The 23,447-nt window shown below is 39.5% G+C and overlaps 1 protein-coding gene across 2 annotated transcripts; it reads right to left on the reverse strand.

Moving 5' to 3' along the window:
* Positions 1 to 42: 42 nt before the first annotated feature.
* Positions 43 to 23,171, reverse strand: IST1 (IST1 factor associated with ESCRT-III). 2 transcript variants are annotated; one of them, XM_081273899.1, is made up of 10 exons: positions 23,034 to 23,171; positions 12,039 to 12,141; positions 11,065 to 11,245; positions 10,557 to 10,644; positions 7,236 to 7,319; positions 6,584 to 6,694; positions 5,343 to 5,552; positions 4,387 to 4,479; positions 2,953 to 3,001; positions 43 to 1,411 (listed from the first exon to the last, which is right to left on the reverse strand). In XM_081273899.1, the coding sequence occupies exons 2-10, from the start codon at positions 12,124 to 12,126 to the stop codon at positions 1,212 to 1,214; spliced, it is 1,104 nt and encodes a 367-aa protein (XP_081130025.1). In that variant the 5' UTR covers positions 12,127 to 12,141; positions 23,034 to 23,171; the 3' UTR covers positions 43 to 1,211. The 2 variants fall into 2 exon arrangements, with proteins under 2 accessions (XP_081130025.1, XP_081130026.1); XM_081273900.1 differs by lacking the exon at positions 4,387 to 4,479.
* Between the last annotated feature and the right edge of the window lie 276 nt (positions 23,172 to 23,447).

A 23,447-nucleotide genomic window follows, 5' to 3' on the forward strand; every position in this document is an offset into this window, starting at 1 on the left:
AAATTCATACTTCATTTAATCAACAATGGAAAAAGCAGGACACAGGATCTTCTAATTTTATTAGCAACTACCAAGCTATGAAATACAAATCAATAACATTAAAGAAAGTTGCTTGAAACAGGTTATGTACAGCTGTGCTACACAGAAGCAAAAATCCTATCTTTAATCTCAAAGCCAACCCTGTGTGGAAGGATGACCTTAGGGGACAAAGGAGCACATAAGTTACAATAAACAAGTCTGATCCACCCAGAAAAGCAGTGAAATATAGTCACATGGGCACTAAAAATTTGAGATCAGTTTTTAAAGATTCCCTTAATCATAAAGTTTTCAAATGAAAACAGGTTCCCCTCTTCTCCTGTAGGCCTTCCAGCTCACTACCCAAGAGACTTGAGTATATCTATTAAGGCAGCTGGAAGCCCACCCTAGGCTTGAACAGCAACTTCTGCCGAATATGTGACCTGTCCTCCCTCTGCTATTAACATGCTATGGGCAAAAACAAAATTCTAAAGTGCTGTTCTCTGGTAAAAAGGGGGAAACAGCACTCAAAATAAAGTAAAAGGCCACAGAGGGCTCCCTGAGAATCCAGTAGAACTGAGAGAGGCCTTCAACTTTTTCGAAATCCACTTTGCAACTGGATCCAGGTGGAACAGTGCCCTGCAGCAAGGAGTAGTGTACATGCCAAGGAGAGAGCCCAGCTTCCAAGAACCATTACCATGGCTTCCTGAGCCACTTTCTCTCTCTCCTACTTATATGAGAGTGAGAAAACACACAGTGGCTTTGATTCTCAGCACAATCCCTCTGTACAGAGGGAAGTGTTTCTAAGTCTGGAACCACAACAGACGGCTGAGACACTTCATGAGGAGCTCTCCTCCACAGTCCAGCCATCTCCAGTGGCTCTCCTCACAATGCTTCATCTTCTCATTCTCCTGGGGAAGGACTGTGGGAGAAAACCTGGGATCCCTCTGTCAGGAAACAGGCACAACTGCCAGGAGCCAGTGTGCTGGCCTCAGTCTCCAGTTGTTAGTGTCTTAGTCTCAATAGAGAACTGGAAAGCAACAGAATTTGGTAGAGCAGGAAGAGAGCCCCAAGGAAGAGTGTCACGCTCAGTGATAGTTAATAGATGAAACGGAATTTCATGGAGATTCTTTGTTACAAGGAGAAACTGCTCAGTCTCAACTTCCAGAACGTGGAGGTTGCCTGATTTAAGAGACCTATGTCTTCTTTTTTAGTTCTTCAAATCTCCGGGAAAGATCATCAAAGTCAATGTCTTCAGAAGCTGAGTTGCTGGCACCAGCAGATGAAGTTGGCAGTGTGTCTGGCACAGATGGTAACTCTGGCAGTACAAAGTTGTCATAGTTATCCATAGGTCTAGAAGGGGGCTTTGCAGAGGCTTCCTGCTTGGGTCCAGGTCCTAATTAAATTAAGGTAAGGAATACAATGTTACAAACACAAGAGCAACAGCTCAGATTCCCTTTATTTATTTATTTTTTTTTCAGATTCCCTTTAACAGAGGAAAAATAAGATCAAAACACAGAAGAAAACATTAGTTTAAAAAAACTAACATTTAATTCTAAAAGTCAATAAAAATCCTCATAATTAACATTTACATTTTCTAATTATAGTTGAATTCTACTTGTTTTACTTTCCTTTAGTGAGAAAAACATTTAAGGGAAGTCAAAATTTGGTACATGAGGCCAGGTCCACTGATCATTCATCTAACAGACTCCCTTTTCACAAAGCTCAGCTGCTATGACAAGCCCAAAGACTAGTATTAGTAGTATTGAACCAACTTCTGCTTCTGTAAGAACTACTTAAGATTTAGGAAGAAAAAATTTTTATAAGGAATGTTAACACCCATATTATTTCATATAAGAGTGTATTCTGTATTTTTTTTTAATATTTATTTTTTAGGTGTAGATGGACATGACACAGTGCCTTTATTTTTATGTGGTGCTGAGGATCGAACCCGGGTCCTGCCCGTGCTAGGCGAGCACTCTAACGCTGAGCCATAATCCCAGCCCATGTATTCTGTATTTCTATTCTTCCACTTGTATACTATATTAAAATCACCCCCTTATCTGCCTACTGTATGATTGTATTTATATCTTAAGTTGTAGAACAGGCAAAACATATCATAGTACCTCAGGAGCATGATTTTCTTTGGGAGGATGGATGGAGTTAATTGGAAAGGAACGTAAGGACTTACAAGAGGGGTGATGGAAACACTTTCTACTTTAATTGGGGTGGTGGATGGTACACCCAAAAACATCAGACAACAAAGTCTATGTTTTCTAGTATAAGTTATACCTCAATATAATAAACATCTCTAAAACTATTCCAGGTTTCTGGTGACTTCTGCCCTTCTCTCTGCCCCCATATGTGGGATTGAACACATGCTAGGCAAGCTCTCTAACACAAAGCCCTTCATTTTCAGATAGGTCTTGCTAAATTACAGGCATGTGCCACCTCACCCAACTATATATATTTTTTGAGTACATAGTTAAAAAAACATGCCTGCTTAGTGAAAATTCACAGAGCTATACCTTGTGACTTGTGCCTGTTTTGCCCTCTCTAATGTCTCTTCAATACTACACTTAAAAAAAAATACATCCAAGAACTGGATGGAAACTGAAGTAATAATAACATAATAAAGAGTATACAACCAGAGATATGAAAAATTGTGCTCTATATGTGTAATAAGAATTTTAATGCATTCCGCTATCATATATAAATTTTTAAAATAACAATAAAGAATTTGAGGTTAAATGAAAACTAGAAGACAAAAAAATTAGAATAAGTGGAAAGAATAATGATACCATTGACAGAAATAGGAAATAGGAGATTCTTTGGGACTGGGGAAAATCTTCATGCCAACAGTCTCTGAGGGAGGAAGAATGAACAAACAGCAGAGGGGTTAACACTGAGCCTTTGAAGATTCTGATTCATACTCACCAATTATCTGTGCAGAAGAAACATTCTTATCAGCATTAATGTCATCAACCTGCAACACAAAGACTGTTACCACAGGCAGAGGAGCTACGGAACCCTGAAGAAAGTACCAATACTGGTTCCAGCCCGAGTTTTCCAAAAGCTCAGCTGCTTACCAAAAGCAACAGAACCTGCTCCAAAGAAATTGCCCCTCTACTTCCTACACTTTTCTAATCAGGTATACACCATGCTAAACTCTGAATTCCCAAGACAAAAAAGAAAATTCTTACCATATCATGACCTCTTTTTTTCACTTTCTAGCACTAAATCCCCAAATATACCGACAAGAACAAAGTCCTCAAATAATGATGATCTTCTACCTCATTCTTAGAAATAACTGTAATCCATGCTTCAACACATGCAAGACTGAAGCATGAGAAAAACTAAGACCCAAGGTAGAACATGCCAGCTAGAGATAAAAACCAATGGAAAGAACGTGCAAGCTCAGGAACACAGAGAGCCTCTAGATGAATAATTCACATAGCAAATGCCATTCCAATTTGTCTTCTCAGTGAAGTATCAGACAGACACAAGTCTCAAATAGTATATACTAAGAAAATGAAACTAATTCTGAAGCAAAGCTGTTACAACCTGCAGTTCTAGGCATCATAACCACATTAGCTATTTATTCAAGTTTTAACTATGAAACTAAAATGTGAAATCAATGCTATAATCTGATTAAAAAAAAATCCTAGTCGGGCTGGGATTGTGGCTCAGTGGTAGAGTGCTTGCCTGGCATGTGAGGCACTGGATTTGATCCTCAGCACCACATAAAAAATAAACAAACAAATAAATAAATAAAGGTAAAAAAAAAAATTCTAGTTGCCAGGCATATGCCTGTAATCCCAGTGGCTTAGGAGGCTGAAGTAGGAGGATCGTGGGTTCAAAGCCAGCTTCAGCAATTTAGTGAGGCCCTAACAACTCAGTAAGACCCTGTCTCCAAATAAAATACAAAAAAGGGATAGGGATATGGCTCAATAGCTAATCACCTCTGGGTTCAATCCCTGGTACCCGCTACTCCTGGCAAAAAAATCCTGGTTGTTATTTCTTTACATGAATGCTGAGAACAAAGTCCTTGGTGTTAGATTATTATAATACTAATCTAACACCAAGACTACAACAGCTTGATATGATTCTCTGACTAGGGCACTACAACTTCCTAAGAGAACTGTAGCTCCTTCCTGATTCCTGGCTTCCACCAACAAAGCATTCCCACCAATAATGCCACCACCACTGCTCCCCATCTCCAAGATAGTTTTAAAGCAACATGAATTCCAAAGCAGGAGCAATGCCAATATAGGAGAGTTGATCAAAACTTTGCCTTCCCTGTGGTCATTACTTTGTTCTCTCCATGCGATTCACTCTCCTGTTGCTTATAAAAGAGGCTCAGGCACTTACAGATTCATATGATGGGGGAGTTGCTGGTATCTGAGGTGGATTAATATTGGGAAAGGCCTGATAAGTCCCCACTGGCAAGCCATTGAAATCCGACTGCAAGAGGAGAAAGGCAACATCAGAGACAATGCCCTCAATTTTGGTAATTTTTGTGGTTTGTGTATGAGAAGGACAGAATACATATACATGTATGTATGTGTATATATATACATGTGTTTATGGATGCACTCAAATTGAATGAAAATATATAAGATCCCCTCCCTGAGAAAATGCTCAAAAAGACCACATGTGGTCAGAAAGATTCCAGCTTGCCAGGCATGGTGGCACACACCTATAATCCCAGCAGCCTGGGAGGCTGAGGCAGAAGAATCACAAGTTCAAAGCCAGCCTCAGCAAAAGCAAGGGGCTAAGCAACTCAGTGAGATCCTATCTCTAAATAAAATATAAAATAGGGCTGGAGATGTGGCTCAGTGGTCCAGTGCCCCTGAGTTCAATCCCCGATACCCCCGTCCCTGCAAAAACAGAAAGATTCAAGCTTTTTGCTATTCTTCAAATAACTAAATCAAATGTTTCAATGTCTGTCTACAAGGGAAAATTATAATTAGACTTCACTATTAATTACCTAATATCTTGTCTACAACTGGAGGTTTTCTGCCTGGTAATAGTTGTTATTCATTTTTGGAAAAAGCTATTAGCACAACTGCAACTGGTCCCAAAGATACGCAATAAGCCAACATGAAAAACATTTTTAAGCACTACATCTCTAGATTTTTTCACTTTGTTACCTATAGCCAAACCAAGACTTTCTCAGAATCCCAATATTGTTTCCACATTGAGACCATTAAGCCAATACCAAATGTTCTAAGTGCTAAATGCTACTGACAACCAACAATTCTTGAGTATATTTATAGATCTCATTTGTCATAAAGTTTATATCCACACTTTACAAGCATACTCACTGGTCCCTTAGGCAGTGGATATGAGAAGGGAGTATTTGGAGATGGCATGGGCATGGGCATAGGCATAGGCATTGGCACTGTTCCATCAGTTCCACCAACAGGTGCTGTGAACCCACCACCACCTCCTCCTCTTCCAGGGCCACCTTTCTTCACATCATCTGTGAATCCAACATCAATGAGATCTGTTTCTACTCCAGGAGGAGCTTCTGCCTAAGAAAAAGAAACCCATATTATTTCCAAGGGTAGTTTTACCAGCTAACTGACATGAAGATCAGCATGAAGGAAGCTTACTGCAGGGTGCTCTTGGGGTCAAAGCACCTATATGGAAAACAAAGGCCTTAGCCAACTCCCAAGGGAGCTCTGAAGCTGAGAGGAACCTGCAAAGGTGTGTCCATGAATGGAGGAATAAGCCCCTGGACTGATCAGTTATTGCATACATGCTGCCCCCAGGAAAGACTCTGGGTAAGACTACTCTTTCCAGGGGAGGGCCATCTCTAAAGGGGCACCTGGTGTGAGAGCTACCACTCATCAATACTCTTGAAAGGTGGGGAAATAAAGACTTCTATTGTATGTGAGAAGATGGAGATGGCCACCAAAGGTGGCAATCTAAATGATTATTTTCAATGAAAAATAATGTATTTTAAGTGAAAAAAAACAGAAAGAGACATTTTGCCAACAGATTGGTGAGGGGGAACTGGGTCACATTATCAGTGTGGAGGGAACACAGCGCCTACACCTACCTACAGACCTGAGCCCACCACTGAGGTTGGCCCAGCTGAATGATTATTTGCATGTTTACCCTCCTACACTGTAAGCCTTTCAGGACAAAGAACTTGTTTTTATACATCTTTGTATTCTCGGCTTTCTGTGTACTATCTGACACATGATGGGCACAATAAACTATTCAGGTCTTGGGTATTTCTTGCTGTCTCCAGGAGGAGTTCTCAATTCCTTCAAGTTCACTAAAAAGCCATTTTACATTTGTATCAAAGTTCCTACCTTTTCAAAGAGCTTTCAATGTCAGTCAGCTAATCTGATCCTTAAGTACCTTGGGAGCTATGTAGGCATGCTATTAGGCCAAATAGCATGTAACAAAACAAAGGCTTAAACTCACACTAACTTAAGTTAATGCAAAGAACATATATATATATATATATATATATATATATATATATATATATATATCCCCGCCAAAGTCATATCTACAGACTCATTTTCACTGCAGTCTGGGATAAACTTACCATGACCACAGAGTCAGGTTCATAGGGTACATTGTAATTCTTGGCAATTTCAATAAGGTATCTCTCCACCAGGATTTTGGGTGGGGCTTCCACACTCAGTTTGTGCATTAGCTGTAAGTAGAAGACCCAGGGTTAAAAAGCATCTATATCAAACCAGCCTAATCCTAATCTGTCACACTTAATTTCTCTCATTTTGTGGGAAATATTGAAAAAGAAACAATAAGTGATTTTTTCCCCTCAGAACCACCAGGCACACTACAGGACCCATGTCTTTCAATTTTTTGTTTATACACTAACCAAACACTGAAAAGTCTAACACTACTGCCTTCTACATTTCAACTCCTCCACCCTTCTCCCCATCTCGCTCCCTACCTTCACAACTTACAAGAGGCACAAGAATGGGGAAGAGAAGGGCAGATCAGGATCAACAGAGAGCATCATCATCAGGTGCTGGGCAGGAGGTCTATAGGTGTAGGCGCTGTGTTCCCTCAACACTGCCAGCCATATAGGCTTACTTCTCATACTCAGTATGAAATGTGCAGCCTCTACTAACTCAGCCATGCCGTGGAACTACAAGAGTTACTACAGGCAATAAGATAACTTGTTCCCACCACATACACACTGTTTCACATTTACCAAATATGTTCATTACCCTGTCATTCACAGTTCCAATCTGGTTGGTCCTACATAACTTGCCATATTCCTTGCTATATTTGGCACAGAGCTGATCAGCAACCTACAGAGAAAAAAGATGATTAAATAAAACCCCAAATCACTTCTATAAACGACTTCAAGCTTCCCTCTATCAACAGTAAACATGCTTCTAAACAAGATTTCCAAAAAACTGAGGTCTGTAATGGCTTAATGAGTACACACAAATTAGTTTGTTTATCCATCCATCCATCCATCCATCCATCCATCCATCCATCCATCCAATGAGCAGCAACCAAGTGCTAATACTATTATGATATGAACTATAAATACAGTCACGAACAAAGACAGACACTGTTCATACTTTTTATAGTCTTACAGTTAATAAAATAATTACACAAAGGTACAGCTGCAGCTGTGGAAGTGCTACTGAGGGAAAGTACACTATGCTATCACCACATTCTAACAGGAGATTCAGATTCAATCAGAAAAGTCAGGTGAGGCTGCACAAAGACAGGATGTTTTACCAAGATTTAAAACCCAAAGTTAAGAAGGGAAGAAAGAGTAGTTTAGGAAATGAAAAAAAGCATGTGCAGAAGAATCCTCCTATTGATAAAACATGGCTAATACTCAAGACTGAAATAAAGCCAGTGAGCTTTTCCTGCTAAGCCCAAGTACAAGTAAGGTAAGAAATGAAGTGAGAGGGTTGGGGTTGTGGCTCAGTAGCAGAGCACTTGCCCAGCATATGTGAGGTACTGGGTCCTATTCTCAGCACCACATATAAATAAATACAATGAAAAGGTCTGTTGACAACTAAAATATATATGTATATATAAAAAAAGAAAAAAGAAATCAAGTGAGAAAGATGGGATTGTCTGGAATGCAGAGTCATATAAGTCAAAATTATGCAGTTTTGGGCTGAGGTTGTAGCTCAGTGGCAGAGCGCTTGCCTAGCACATATGAGGCACTGCATTTGATCCTCAGCACAACATAAAAATAAAAATAAGTACAATGAAGTTATTTTTTAAAATGCAGTTTTGTTTCTATCACAGACATAACAGAAAGCTACCGGGAAGCTTTAAAGCTCTCATGCAGCTTTTAAACAAAACACTTAGGTTGTTCAGATTGAATGGTGAATTGACTTAAAAAAAGTTAAAGTAGGTATATGAAAAATATGTAAAAAACATGCCAGGCATGGTGATGCATCCTGTAACACAAGCTACTCTAGAGGCAGAAGCAAGATCCTTAAATTCAAGGCCAGCATGGGCAACTTTCCAAAAAGAAAAGTAGGGCAGTGGGAGGTGGGGACAAGCTGGGCATGTAACTATCTAGCATGTAGTAAAGGGTTCAATCCTCATTACAGAAAAAATAAATATCCTCCAGTCAGGGACAGTGGGCACACCTGTAATCCAAGGAGTTTGAGAGGCTGAGGCAGAGAGATCAGCAATTTAGCAGAACCTGTCTCAAAATAAAAATTAAAGGAAACAATAAAGGGCTGGGGATGTAGGTCAGAGGTAGAATGCTCCTGGGTTCAATCCCCAGTACCACCCATCCCCCCTCAAAAAAGCCTTAACTAAAAAGAGTAAATTTAAAAATATAATCAATATCCTTAGGCCAGGCATGGTGGCACACACCTTTTGTCTAGCAACTCGAGAATCTAAAGCAGGCCGGGCACAGTGACACATGCCTGTAATCCCAGCGGCTAGGGAGGCTGAGGCAAGAGGATCACAAGTTCAAAGCCAGCCTCAGCAAATAAACGAGGCACTAAGCAACTCAGTGAGACCCTGTCTCTAAATACAAAATAAGGCTAGGGAATGCGGTTCAGTGGTTAAGTGTCCCTGAGTTTGATCTTCAGTACCAAAAAAAAAAAAAAAAAGAAGAAGAACTAAAGGAGGAGAATCACAATATGAAGCCTGTCTCTATAACTTAGACCCTGTCTCAAAAAATAAAAAAGGGATGGGGGTGGTAGAGGGCCCCTGGGTTCAATCCCCAGTACTAACGGAGGGGGAGGGGTACAGAAAATATGTATTTTTAAATTTATCCTTAAAGAGTTAGAAGACATTGTAGCCATGAAACAAAACAAAGAAGATTACAAAAATATTCTGAGAATTAAAAATAAAATAAAAATATATAGAAAAATAAAAACAGAGTGATCTTAACATATAGGTTGGGTGATAAGATTGAGATAATATCCTAGGAAATAAAACAAAAAGGCAAAAGTGCAGAGAAACAGAAAACAACTCAATTAAATTTGTACCAAGCAATGAGTACTTTTCCACATTTTGATAACAATTTTTTGGTTAATATCTGTCTCTTCCACTAGACTCTAAGTTACAAGAGTATAGCTGGTGGGCTGGGAACATAGCTCAGTGGTAGAGTGCTTGCCCAGCATAAGACAGAGACCCTGGGTTTAATCCCCAGCAACACATAAACACATGCGCCCACGCACACGTATGACTATTGTCATACTTTGTTCACCACATTATTCCCAGTGCTCATCTAGCTCATAATATCTGTGAACTTATGTCAATTTTATTTTAACTTTACTGGTTTACAGGCATATAAGAGCTTTTCTGGAGGTTGGGGGTGTAGTTCAGTGATAAAGCACTGGCATGCCCGAAGCCCTGGGTTCAATCCCCAGCACAAAAAAAGAAAACACACACAAACTTTGTTCTATTTGTATAAGATTAAATGACATTATAACAAAAAAAAAGACAAAACTGGAGGTATACAGAATTTTGCTCCTAAAAAAATTACTCAAGGGGCTGGGGTTGTGGCTCAGCAGTAGAGTGCTCGCCTAGCACGTATGAGACGCTGGGTTCAATCCTCAGCACCACATAAAGATAAATAAATAAAATAAAGATATTACGTCCAACTACAACTAAAATATATATTTAAAAAAATACTCAAATTTACAAGACAATGTTCTACCCTATGACATAGGCCTGAAAAAGAGGACAAATTTACAAAGCCTGTTTCAAAAGCAGCAAGGGTAAAAAAAATGCCTGGTCAAATAAGCAAGAGTGCCTTAAGTGACTTCTGTTAACCAACCTTTCTCTCTCCCTTTTTTGTAATACTGGGGATTAAACCCAGGACCTTGCACATTACAAGACATGTATTCTACCATTGATCTACACCCCCGGCTCTTCTTTCTTTCTCTTTTTTCAAAAATTTAAGACAGGGTCTTGCTAAGTTGCCCAGGCTGGCCTCAAACTTGCAATTCTCCTGCCTCAGACCCCTGAGTAGCTGGGATTACTGGCATGCTAACCAAAATTTCTAACAATATGAAAAACTACAGAAAACACAAATTGGTTGTACTCACAATTTTCAACTCAGCCACTTCTGACTGGAGTCGAGGAGCAGCCCAGATCAGTGTAGACACAGATTCAGCCAGACCAGAATCTAGCTCCCTAATCAAGAACAAAATTAATATGACAGTGTTTTTTAAGAGCAACAAAATCTTAGTCTTTATATGATACATCTGTTAAGTCTCCAAGGCTATTTCATGAATCTCACTGAATTATAATAATAATAACTTGATTTCTGGCCATTTCATTACTTGTTTTACTTTTGGGGAAACTCTTAAGCAATGTCACAAAGTCAGGAAATGGCTGAGCCAAAACTCAAACCTCTCAGATTCAGAATCTTTATTTTACAAGTTACCTAAATTGAAATCACACTTCAAGTGAATGATAGGATAGGAAAAAGATCCTTGGAAAATAAAATAGCCCACAAGCACCAGCCCATTCAATGTACATGTAGAAAGAGATCATTATTACTTCATTCTTAAATTCTAGAGTTGATTTAGTCTTTGAATGGAAGAATCTTACTTCATAGACTGGATGAGGCCAAACCGAGCCAGCAGCAGGTCACAGTACAGCTCCAGGATCTCCATGGCCTCTACGAGGTAGTCTTCCCGAATAATGTGCTCCACACGAATACGAGCTCTCTCATCTTTCCCAGCAGCCAGATAGTCAGCAATCTCCTTCCTTGCTTTCTGGGCCAGTTCCGCTAAGGCACAAATCCCACTGCAGTCACACAACAGTAGTGCACTGGGAACTGGGCTGTAAGCAGACTTTTACCCCAACAGAGAGAACTGGGTGTTTCTACTACATCCTAGTTCACACTCCCTTAGCAAATCTAATCCTACCTCATCTACTTCTACCTTAACTCCTCTTGAATTTGCTACTATGTACATAAGAATACAGCACAGCCTGATATTTCCAACTCAGGAGTCATGTTACCCATTCCATTCCCAGAGAGTACAGCTGTCCCTCAGTATCCTAGGGGAACTGATTTCAAGACACCACATGGGTACCAAAATCCAAGGATGCTCAAGTTCATTATATAAAATGGTATAATATTTGCATATAACCAACCTATACACATTCTCCTATACATTTTAAATTATCTGTAGATTATTTATAATCCCTAATACAATGTAAATGCTATGTTAATAGTGGCTATAATGTATTGTTTAGGGAATAATGACAGGAAAAAAGGTCTATACATGTTTGATACAGATATAATTTTTTCCTCTGAAAAATTCTGATCTGTACTTGGTTGAATCCAGATGTAGGATCCACAGCAATGGAAACCATGAACATGAAGGGTCAACTGTACATCCCTCCCCTGCAACAAAGTGATTCAGTCTAACTAGTCACAAAAGGCAGAGATACAGCTAAAGCTTAAAAGATGAGACACCTGAGATTTCACAGTACTGGCCTTAAAGATCCAGTACGAGGTGCTGACACCTGGAGATATATTTTGGGAAAGTAAAATAAGGCAATCATTCACTACTTACTTTTTTTTTTCTCCAATAGTTTAAGACGATTTATGACTAATCTCAAATTGACTCGTAAACGCTCAGCTTTAAATCCGGAGCCCAGCATGCTGTACTGTTCCTCCTGTAAAAAGAAGCATAGCAGTGACTATTTTGAGTCAAAATTAGTTCTGGAACTAACACTACTGAAGGGGAATATCTGACACACTAAACTAGAGAGTTTCTTTTTCCTTTTGGTTTTACAGATTAAACCCAGGGCTTCACATGTGCCAAGCATATGCTTTACCACTGAACTACATCTTGAGCCCCCAGGGTGTTTTTCTAATACAGGAAATGACATAATCGAAATGATATTTTTTATACATTACTTTGGCTGTTATATAGAAAACTGATTAAAAGAGGATAATATTGAGCACAGGGGCATCATGAAAAGGCTAATACAATAGTCCAGTAAGAGATAATATAGCTTAGAACCAAGCAGTTAGCAGTGGTAGTAACAGAAGCAATTGGATTTGAAATCTATTTTAAGGGCAGAGCTGAAAAAACCAGGTGACAGACATTAAAAATGAGTATCAAGCAGGAAGGCCCCCAGCTTCTCCCCAAAATACTAGCATCTAGGGGTGGTGATCAGCAAAGATCATCAAAGTTAGACCCAAATTCAAAGACATTCTCTTCCTAATTCCTCAAATCCTATTAAATCTCAGCCTTTAGGGGAAAGCTGTGCCCAACACTAACATATAGTTATACAAAGGGGTGAAAAAATGTGTACTTCGAAATTTCACAATAGGGCTGGAGATAGAGCACAGTTGGTAGAGTGCTTGCCTCACATGCACAAGGCCCTGGGTTCAATCCCCAGCACCACAAAAAAATAAATAAACAAACAAACAAATAAATAAAAGAAATTCCACAATAAAAGACTATTTACCAAGAATTTCATTAAATATCAGAGTTAGAGTCAATAAAACCATCCCCCCATTACTCCAAGATGTGAGGTAGACCACTGTGTACTAACTACTGGGCATTCCATTTCAGGATGACACAATTTTCTATTTTTCTTACTTTTAATTCTGGATTCAAACTTCAAAACATGTAAACTCCAAACAAAAGCTAGGTCTAACAAAGTAACTAAAGAATAGACAAGTCAAGAGATCAAATATAAGAATGCTAGGAATAGTATCTATTTGTGCAAAAACCACTAATAAAAGACAGAAGCATTTCTCTTTGTGAAACTGTCTCCAGAAGCCTTTACACCACATTTAATGATTATCTCAAGTCCCAGTTTAAAAGGGGGCTTGTATGTTACAAAGTATCTCTAATCCATTACGCTGAATTATGTTCAATCCATTCAGCAAATATTTACTGATTATAATCAGATTCTGGCTAGGTGCTGAAGAAAAAAAGTAAAAATAAGGTATAGTCCCTGCTTTCAAAAAGAACTGGTATTCTATTGGGGGGAGGAGCTAAGAAAATCCAGCAATTACAATGCTAATTCATATGGACTATAATTCTAAAGTTTCTCAAAAGACCTGTATCAAAAATTTTTTAATAGTGCTGGGGAATGAACCCGGGGCCTTGTGCATGTGAGATAAGCACTCTACCAACTGCGCTATATCCCCAGCCCTCTAAAATTTCTCAGTTGGGAGCAATTTTGGGCCCTAAAGGACACCCAGTAATGAATGGAGACATTTTGGTTTGTCACAACTGAATTCTTTCTTGCTACTGACAACTAGCAGGTAGAGGCCTGGGATGCTATTAAACAAATTACAATGAAGAGGACTGTGTCTCTACAACACAAAAGTTACCTGCCCAAAATGTCAACAGTACCTATTCTAGAAAAATGACCTAACCATGCTTAGGTTATGAAAAGCTTTCCAGGAGAAGGCAAAGCAGAAACTGAGTCCTGAAAAACAAACAAGATATCTGTAAACAAAGTGTGAATATCCCAAGTGCAGGAAATAATGGACATCAAATCTCAGGTACCAGAGAAGGAAGAACTTTCTCAGCTATAAATTCAATATAACTGAAGTATGGGATAACTATGTTTATGCCATAAAATACCTCTCCCAATTATAACTTCAATTATAATGTCAAGCATTGTAGCAGTTTCTGGTGCTAGCTAAAGCCAACCAGTCTCCTAACTGTCAAGGCATTAATAACCAGAGATAGGGTTGGGGTTGTGACTCAGTGGTAGAGCACTTGCCTAGCATGTGTGAGGCACATAAAAAATAAACAAATAAAATAAAGGTATTGTGTCCATCTATAACTAATAAAAATATTTTTAAAAAATAAGTAACTAGAGATAGGTAGGAGAAAAAGAGTAACCACTACTCACAGACCCCTGCCCAAGATCACCCAGTAACTAGTGGCAAAGTTAAGAATAAGACTAAGTACACTTGACATCAACCCCCCAAGTAAACCATCTTTATCATACACTATTATATCATTTGGGGACTAATATATTTTTGGGGGGAAACTGAATGAACTCAGGGGTGCTTTACTTTTTTTATATATATATATATATATTTATTTATTTTTAAAGAGAGAGAGAGAGAGAGGAGAGAGAGAGAGAATTTTTAATATTTATTTTTTAGTTCTCGCGGACACAACATCTTTGTTGGTATGTGGTGCTGAGGATCGAACCCGGGCCGCACGCATGCCAGGCAAGCGCGCTACCGCTTGAGCCACATCCCCAGCCCCTCAGGGGTGCTTTACCACTGAAGCACATCCCTAGTCTTTTTATTTTTATTTTGAGACAGGTCTCACTAAGTTACTGAGGTTGGCTTTAAACTTATAATCTTCCTACCTCAGCCTCCCCAGTTGCTGTGATTACAGTGGCGCACATTTGTAACCCCCTTCGACAATTATTTACTTAATGCCTATTATACTTTAACAGGCACTAGATACACTGGTAAGGAAAAAAAGGCAGGGATACTGCCCTCAATAGTGTATACTCACAGAAATTACACACTGGTTAACTAAAATAATAACTGTAGTCAATGCCATAAAGAAATGGTGTTCTGGAGTTTAGGGCCTCACTAAATTGTTGAGACTGGCTCAAACTCCTGCCGCAGCCTCCCGAGTTGCTAGGAGCTGCTGCGATTACAGGCATTCACCACCACACATGGCTCTATAAGGCAAATTTGTCAGCAAAACATGGGATATGTTCTTGGCTATTGTCTCTCTCTCTGCAAGAGAAGCAAGATATGTGGTATAGTAAAAGTATAGCTAAGTTTATTAGAAGACAGAAGAGACTGCATCATCTAGAAGAGATCCTAACAACTCCCTTGTGTCCCAGCTTTTATTGGGATTAAGGGGCAGTGTCCAGAGGGTTCTACCCAAGTACCACTTCCTAACTCTTGATTGATGGTTAATTTTAATGGATTTCAAATTCCCATGTTTAAGTGAAACCCACAGGGGTGAAGATTTATAATGACAATAGAATCAAATAATATGCCAAAGACTAAAAAAAGCACACTTGATCATCTTGGCCCACACCAGCCAATTTTATCTGGAACCTGACTTCACAGACCTCGAGGCCACTGAGCTCTCCAGTCTCTGATCAGGGCAAACTATCTTTCTCTTACCAAAGGAGGAATCTTGGGCAAATACGCCTCAGCTCTATGAACAGTATATTGTTATGGGACTATGATCTTTCCCCCCCACCCCTGTACTAGGGATAGAACCCAGGAGTGCTTCTATATCCTTGGCTGATAAGTCAGAGCAGAGCCAGGATGATTTTGTGTAAGTTGTTTCTTTAAAAGCATGTTGAATTCTGCAAATAAGAAAATATGAGAAATTCTTAAAAAAAAAAAAACCCACACATGTTGAAGCTGGGCACGGTGGCACAACACCTGTGATTCTAGCAGCTCAGGAGGCTGAGGCAGGAGAATCAGGAGTTCAAAGCCAGTCTCAGCAAAAGCGAGGCGCTAAGCAATTCAGGAAGATCCTGTCTCTAATAAAAGATAAAAAAGGAGCTGGGGATGTGGCTCAGTAGTTAAGCATCTCAGGGTTCAATCCTCAGTACCAACAAACAAAAAAACATGTTGAGTTAGCATACAAGCTGTCTGTAGAATTGTTTTTTAGTACTGGGCATTGAACCTAGGGTTGCTTTACCACTGAGATACACCCTTATTTCCCCTACCTTTTTATTTTGAGACAGTGATTTTGCTTAATTGCCCAGCTCAGTCTGAAATGAAAGAATATGAAAAGAAACATAAAATTTGTGTGATGTACAACAGTAAGGTTAATATTAAATTGGAAAAGAAAGACTTCATATTAGCAATATAAGCATCTACCTTAAGGAACCAGGAAATGGGCAAAACTAACCACCACAAGCTGAAGGAAAGACAAAAAGTCAGTAAAACTGAAAAGGGAAAAACAAGAAAAAAAAAAAAAAACAAAGAAATAAAATGCTGATTTAATATAATACACAAAGGAAAAACAATTGGAAATGAAAGGGAATATCAGTACAAATCGTACAGATATTAAAAGATGATATTATAAAGCTGTGAATTTAACAAGGATAAAAAATGGACAAATCCCTTAGAAACTCTTATTGAAATCAACACCAAGAAACAGAAAATATAACTACTGTAACTGTGACAAAAATTGAATCTAAAATTAAAAACCATTCCAAAAGAAAATTCTGGGCCCAGAAAATCCTGGCTTTCCTGGTGAATTCTATGTAATATCTAAGAAAAATTAGCATCAATATTACATGAACTTCTCACCTCACAGCAATAGTATGAGAATTAAATGAAAATTTCTTAAAAACTTAGCATATGCCAGGTGTGGTAGCACATGCCTGTAATCCCAACAACTCCAGAGGTGGAGGATCCCAAGTTCGAGGCCAGCCCCAGCAATTCAGCAGGGTCGTAAGCAATTTAGCAAGACCTTATCTCAAAATAAAAAGGCCTGAGGAAATCACTCAGTGGTTAAGCACCCCTAGGTTCAAACCTAATAAAATAACAATTTAGCATGTATTCACAATAAGCACTACACCAATAAATTCCAGCCAACAGAATCATATTTTTTAAAAAAAGGGCTGGGGATATAACTCAGTTGGTAGAGTGCCTACCTACAAGGCCCTGGGTTCAATCACCAGCAATACACACACACACACACACACACACACACACACACACAGACAATGAAACACTTTGGGGCTGGGGTTTGGCAGTAGTGCACTTGCCTGGCATGTGTGTGAAGCACTGGGTTCAATTCTAAGCATTGCATATAAAGGTCTATCAACAACTAAAAGTAAAACTTAAAAAAAAAAAAAGCTTAGCTCTTCATCTAAAGATTAAATGATAAGTGACTTTGAAGGCCCTGGGTTCAATCCCTAGTACTGAAAAAAAAAAAAAAAAAAAAAAAGGTGCTGAAGGATATAACTTTAGCATACTTTATTTTAACCTAAAACACAAAGTCACTTATCATTTAATCTTTAAATGATAAGTGACTTTGTGGAAGACTTCAACTACTTCTTAGGTGCCAGTGTCACTCCCACACTGCCTAGCACAGTGTTCTTGCACAAAGCTATTACTCATTTATAATGTTAGTATGTTAATTACTTGAAAATTTAAATTTAACATTCTCTTTTAATTCTACTAATTTATATTATCTAATTTGCTTATTTTAGATTTAAGGAAAGAAAAAGAATTTGCTAAACTATTTTGGTAAGTATTGCAGATTTTGAACTCCTTTTTTTTTTTGAGAGAGAAAGAGAATTTTTTTAATATTTATTTTTCAGTTTTCGGTGGACACAACATCTTTATTTTTTTAATGTGGTGCTGAGGATCGAACCCAGAGCCCCGTGCATGCCAAGCAAGTGCGTTACCACTTGAGCCACATCCCCAGCCCATCAACTCCTTTTTAATAGATCCCTATTCTACAAAGAATCTAATAACTAAAAACAACGACACTAAGCCACAAAAGAAATAACTAAGGATATGTTCTAAATTATTATCAGTATATGAAATAAATCATTAGACTTAAAACTAGTTTAATACAAGACTGACAAGTCTAGCTCAGATTCTGAATTATGTTTCCAAAACTAACATAAACTTTGTATCTTGTATGAAAATATTAATTTAGGGATAATAACCTAAAAGTTAATAAAATATTCAGGTAAACAGTATTTACATATGTGTGTATATAAACCCACAAATATAGAAGCAAATATTTGTTCATGTGAATACATTACATACATACCACATACTAATCATTGTCCAATATGTTACCAAAAGCTTAGTCCTTGTCCCTGATACCAATTCAATATTGAGGACACAGTTTTGACAAAAAGGAAAAAAATTTTTATTGCTTTGCTAGCAAAGATGCTGCACAGGGGACTCCTGTCCCAGAGGCTGTTATTTTGCCCATCAAAGGGAGCACGGGACTTTTAAAGAGGTGATTCCAAGACTGTATTCCACGTGTTCTCGGTTGGAGTTGTGATTCACTTGTTAGCTTAGAAGATAATCATTTTGAGATCTTCTGGTACCATCCCCACAGTCTGAATTACTTCATTCCTGTAGTGGAAGTGTGCTCAAGGACAGATAATTCTGCCTAGGATGGGGAAGGTAATTCTGTTTCCCCTGAGATTAGGAAAGGGGAGAAATTAGGAAGGAGCAGGAAGAGAGGAAGAGAAAGAAACATACCCATTTTTAAAAATAAGTCACAGTGGCAGAGCAGCAAGGGCTATATTCAGAACATAAAGTGGACCACTGTTACAGATACCCAATTAAAAATTTTTTTCTATGTCTTGTCTCACCCACTAGAGTAGTTGGGATCACAGGCACTCACCACCATGTCCAGTTTATTTAAAATTCTTTTGTGATTCTAAGATCACTTTGGCCTCAGTATCTTCACTGTTATGCATTCACTGACCTTTTTGTTTTGGTTTTGTCCCAGGGATTGAACCCAAGGGCATTTAACCACTGAGCCACATCCCCAGCCCTTTTTATTGAGTGGTGGTCTATAGGTACTGACTGCTAGACCCCTTCAAAATGATACATTTAAATGAGAGCTGATCCCAGCTTCAAGAAATTCACAATCTAATGATGTTTACTATGAGAAAAGTAAACAACTATAGATAAACCTAAAAAAGTATTATGAGGAGCTGGGGTTGTGGTTCAGTGATAGAGAACTTGCCTAGCACATGTGAGGCACTGGGTTCTGTCCTTAGCACCACATATAAATAAATAAAGGTATTGTGTACAACTTAAAAATTTTTTTTTAAAAAAAGTATATGATCTCGTGATTGCAATCCCATTTTTCAGTTTTTATCTTACTTCTGTATTGAAATATATCCCCAGATCATTTTTTAAAGCATTTTACTAATAATTTTTGTTTGTTCTTTTTAGATATATATGATGGCGGAGTGTATTCTGACACATTATAGACACGTGGAGTATAACTTATTCTAATTAGACTTCCATTCTTGCAGTTGTACATGATGTGGAGTTTCACCGGTCATGTATTCATATATGTACATAGGAAAGTTATATCTGATTCATTCCACTGTATTTCTTATTCCCACCCCTCTTCCCTTCCCTTCATTCCCCTTAGTCCAATCCAATGAACTTCTATTCTTCCCTCCCCCTTCCTTATTGTATGTCAGCATCCACATACCAAAGAGAACATCTGGCCTTTAGTTTGGGGGGATTGGCTCATTTCACTTAGTATGACAGCTTCTAGTTCCATTAATTTACAAGCACACACCATCATTTCATTCTTCTTTATGGCTAAGTAATATTCCATTGAGTATATATACCATGTTTTCATGGTTTCACAGCTTAGCTATTGTGAATTGAGCTGCTATAAGCACTGATGTGGCAGCGTCACTATAGTATACTGACTTAAGTCCTTTGGGTATATAGCGAGGAGGGGATAACCGGTTAACATTTTTTTGTTTTGAAACAAGGTCTCACCAAATGGCTTAATTAATCAATCTCTCCATTCTGAATAAGGGGAAGTATAAAACCATGCATGGATTGAGTTCTTTGAATCTGATGATTTTTAAAGAGGAAAGGAGAGAATGTTACAGTTCAGAACTACTGCCCAAAATAGTGGAACTGCCCAGAGAAGAGATTTTGAAAGCTCTATTAAAAATAGCTAAAAATAAGCTGGGCACTGTGGTGCATGCCTGTAATTCTCAGGGGCTCAGCTGAGGCAGGAGGATCATAAGTTCAAAGCCAGCCTCAGTAACTTAGTGAGTCCCTGTCTCTAAATAAAATACAAAAGGGCTGGGGATGTGGTTCAGCGGCTGAGTGCCCCTAAATTCAATCCTCAGTACCAAACAACAACAACCAAAAAAGCTAAAAATAGCGTAATAAACAAAAGGGCCGGGTTTAGTGTCCCATGCCAGTAATCCTAACTACTTGAGAGGCTGAGACAGAAGGATTCCAAGTTCAAAGCCAGACTTGGCAACTAAGTATGACCCTATCTCAAAACAAAAAAGGGCTGAGGATGTAGCTCAATGATAAAGCACAAACGGGTTCAATAACTAATGCCACAAAAACAAGCAAACTAACAAATATTTGAGACCAGCTTTAGGGCTTGCAGTGCCAAGAGTATGAAAGGGTAAGAAGACAGCAGTCTCAGAAGTGACTAAGAGAGACATTTTGCATATACACAAAAACTTCTGTATTTGAAATGTATCATTTTATTTATTCTGAACACTTTTCTTATAAACTATGTGATGTAAACAGACTTAGGGTTGACCACTGTATTGCAGTTAATGAAGATACGACACAATAACACAAACATACACAAAAATCTGCTCTAGAATGCATTTTCAAGATAATATAATTCAATTTCCTTAAAAAGCATTTCATGTGGGGCTGGGATTGTGGCTCAGCGATAGAGCGCTCGCCTAGCACCGGCAGGACCTGGTTTCCATCCTCAGCACCACATAAAAATAAAGGCATTGTGTTGTGTCCATCTACACCTTAAAAATAAATATTAAAAAAAAAAAAAGGATTTCATGAGGCTAAGGTTGTGGCTCAGCAATAGAGCACTCGCCTAGCATGTATGAAGCCCTGGGTTCAATCCTCCGCACATAAAAATGAATAAATAAAATAAAGGTATTGTGTCCAATAACAACTAAAAACATAATAATAAAGCATTTCATGTTCAGGTTGCCAGGAATTTTACTGTATTTTCACACTACAAACTGTAATTAAATCTTTATTGACCAAACGAATCACGATTGAAATGTCAATAAAATAAAGCAACTACCACACCTTCAGCAGCATATGTAATTCCCAAGTATTGGCTTCATAATTCAGATACCATCAAAGTTTTCTGGCAGCAGTCATTAATACTGGAATGCACATACATTACAAAATCTTGTTTCTCAATAAAATATAAACACACTATAGAAAATTCATTGGGTTAAAAAAAAAAAAAAGAAAATTCATTGGGTATACTTTTACCAAAAATATTTCTTAAGGCATACTTTTACAAAGTCATACTCATGAACTATGAGCACTAACAAATCCTTTTTATCACTTACAATCAGATGTTACAGAAACTATTTTAATGGCTGCCTAATACCCACTGCATGACAACTTTCTTACAAATTCTCCAACCTTTCCACATTTATATCATATCAATAATGCTAAAATAGCATTCATATGCATTTCACTTTTCCTGTATTTGAAATGAATTAGACTATACCTTGTTTTCTAGTTTTACTTTTAAATCAGAATAGGCTACATGTTACGTGGAACTTGATTGTAATTATTGTAAAAGAATGAGAGCTTAAGTAGACTAGAGAGGCTGAGAGGATGTTTTACTCAGCTTTTTCACGGATGTGACTAAAAGATCTGACAAGAAAAATTTTAAGGAGGAAATGTTTATTTGGGGTGGGGGTGGGCTCCCGGATTCAGAGGTCTCGGTCCACAGACAGCTGACTCCCTTGCTCTGGGCTGCAAATGAGGCAGAACATAATGGTGGAAGGGTGTGGAGGAGGAAAAGGAAAGCAGCTCACAACATGAAAACCAGGAAGCAGAGAGACTCTCATTCAACAGAGACAAAACAGATACCCCAAAGGCACCCCCCCATGAACCCCCTCTAGTCACACCCCACCAGCCTTCAGTTACTACCAATTAAACCTGTCAGGGGATTAATTCACTGATTGGGCTAAGGCTCTCATAATCTAGTCATTTCTCCTCTAAACCTTGCATTGTCTCACACATAAGCTTTTGGGGGACACCTCACAAACAAACCATAACAGGGGGTACAGCTAAGTGGTAGAGGGACTGCTTACCTAGCATGTTCGAGGCCCTGGGTTCTACTCCCCAGCACCGCACACCCCCCAAAAAAAAATTTAAAAAAAGGAAAATTAGCCTAGAGTTGAGGATTCTCAATCTTTCAGAAGCCACAGGCCCCAAACCCGACTTGAAAGTTTACAAGCACAGAGAGGGAAAGTGGCCGTCTTCTGCGATTATTCTACTGTCCTAATTATTAAACTGACACTACGATCGCGATCGTCGTTCAAGATTTTGTTGGCGAGTTTCAGGGAATCACCCCAGCAACCCGGAAGAGGAGAGCCTGGCACAAAGAGCAGAAGGGCAAGCACAGGTCCGCAGGCTCTTCACAAGGGCTCTCACCGGAGGGGACTGCGAAACGGGGCAGCGAGAAAAAAGGTAATTCTCTCCGGCTAAAGAGGGCGCCCTGAGCGAGTCTCCGAGGGTCGCCAAAAAGCCCAGACCGCGGCGCTGCCGCCCCAGAAACGAGAGACGAAGGGAAAGTTTGGCGGCTCTGGCGTACAGGGCCGGCGGTCTCCTATCAGCTGGCAGCCCTGCGATGCTCCCACCTCGGCCGGGGCCCGCCTCCCGCGCCGCGGCCCCTCGCCCGACCTCCGGCCTGACCCCCGCCTCCAAGACCCTTCCCTTTCTCCTCTGCCATCCCGTGGCCGTTCGGAACCGAAGGCCTAATAGCTGGTTGGGACTATTAAGTTCAAGGCGTTCAGCCCAAAAGACAAAGACCCCCTAACGCTGAGGATGCTACACTCACCTGGTCGAATCCAGGCGTGAAAACAGTAGAGACCGACTTCGCAAACGTCGCTCAGCATCCAAAATGGCGGCTCCCTCGGCCTCAGCACAGCAAGCTCGGGCGGAGGGATCCACGGGCCCAGAAAGCCACGCCCCCTCTCCAGGGATTGGCTGCGCGCCGGCCGCTGCCTGGACCCACACGCCGAGGACTTCCCCCCTCGGATCCCTTTGGAGCTGGCGCGGCGGGGACTACTTCCCGCGGCGGAGTCCCTGATCGCGACGTGTCACTCGTGACGCCAACTGAGTCACCTGCTGGGGGGGCGCGCCCTGGGTTTTGCCCTGGGCGCGGTGAGGTAGGCGGTGGCAGGTAGTCCTCCAACTCGGTGCTGGTTATTCTTATCCGGGGTTGTTTCAGCCCCTGGAAAAACCTGCTGAA

Source organism: Spermophilus citellus (genome assembly GCF_964194105.1).
Source record: "Spermophilus citellus genome assembly, chromosome: 18".
Taxonomy (NCBI): Eukaryota; Metazoa; Chordata; class Mammalia; order Rodentia; family Sciuridae; genus Spermophilus; species Spermophilus citellus.

Bases quoted from the DNA above. Each gene is read 5' to 3' on its own strand.
- IST1 (XM_081273899.1), bottom strand. From the start codon at position 12,126: ATGCTGGGCTCCGGATTTAAAGCTGAGCGTTTACGAGTCAATTTGAGA. The intron at 11,246-12,038 runs GTAAGTAGTGAA...TTTGTGCCTTAG, and splicing joins ACTATTGGAGAAAAAAAAAA to CGGAACTGGCCCAGAAAGCA. The intron at 6,695-7,235 runs GTAATGAACATA...TTCTACTTACAG, and splicing joins TTGGAACTGTGAATGACAGG to CTAATGCACAAACTGAGTGT.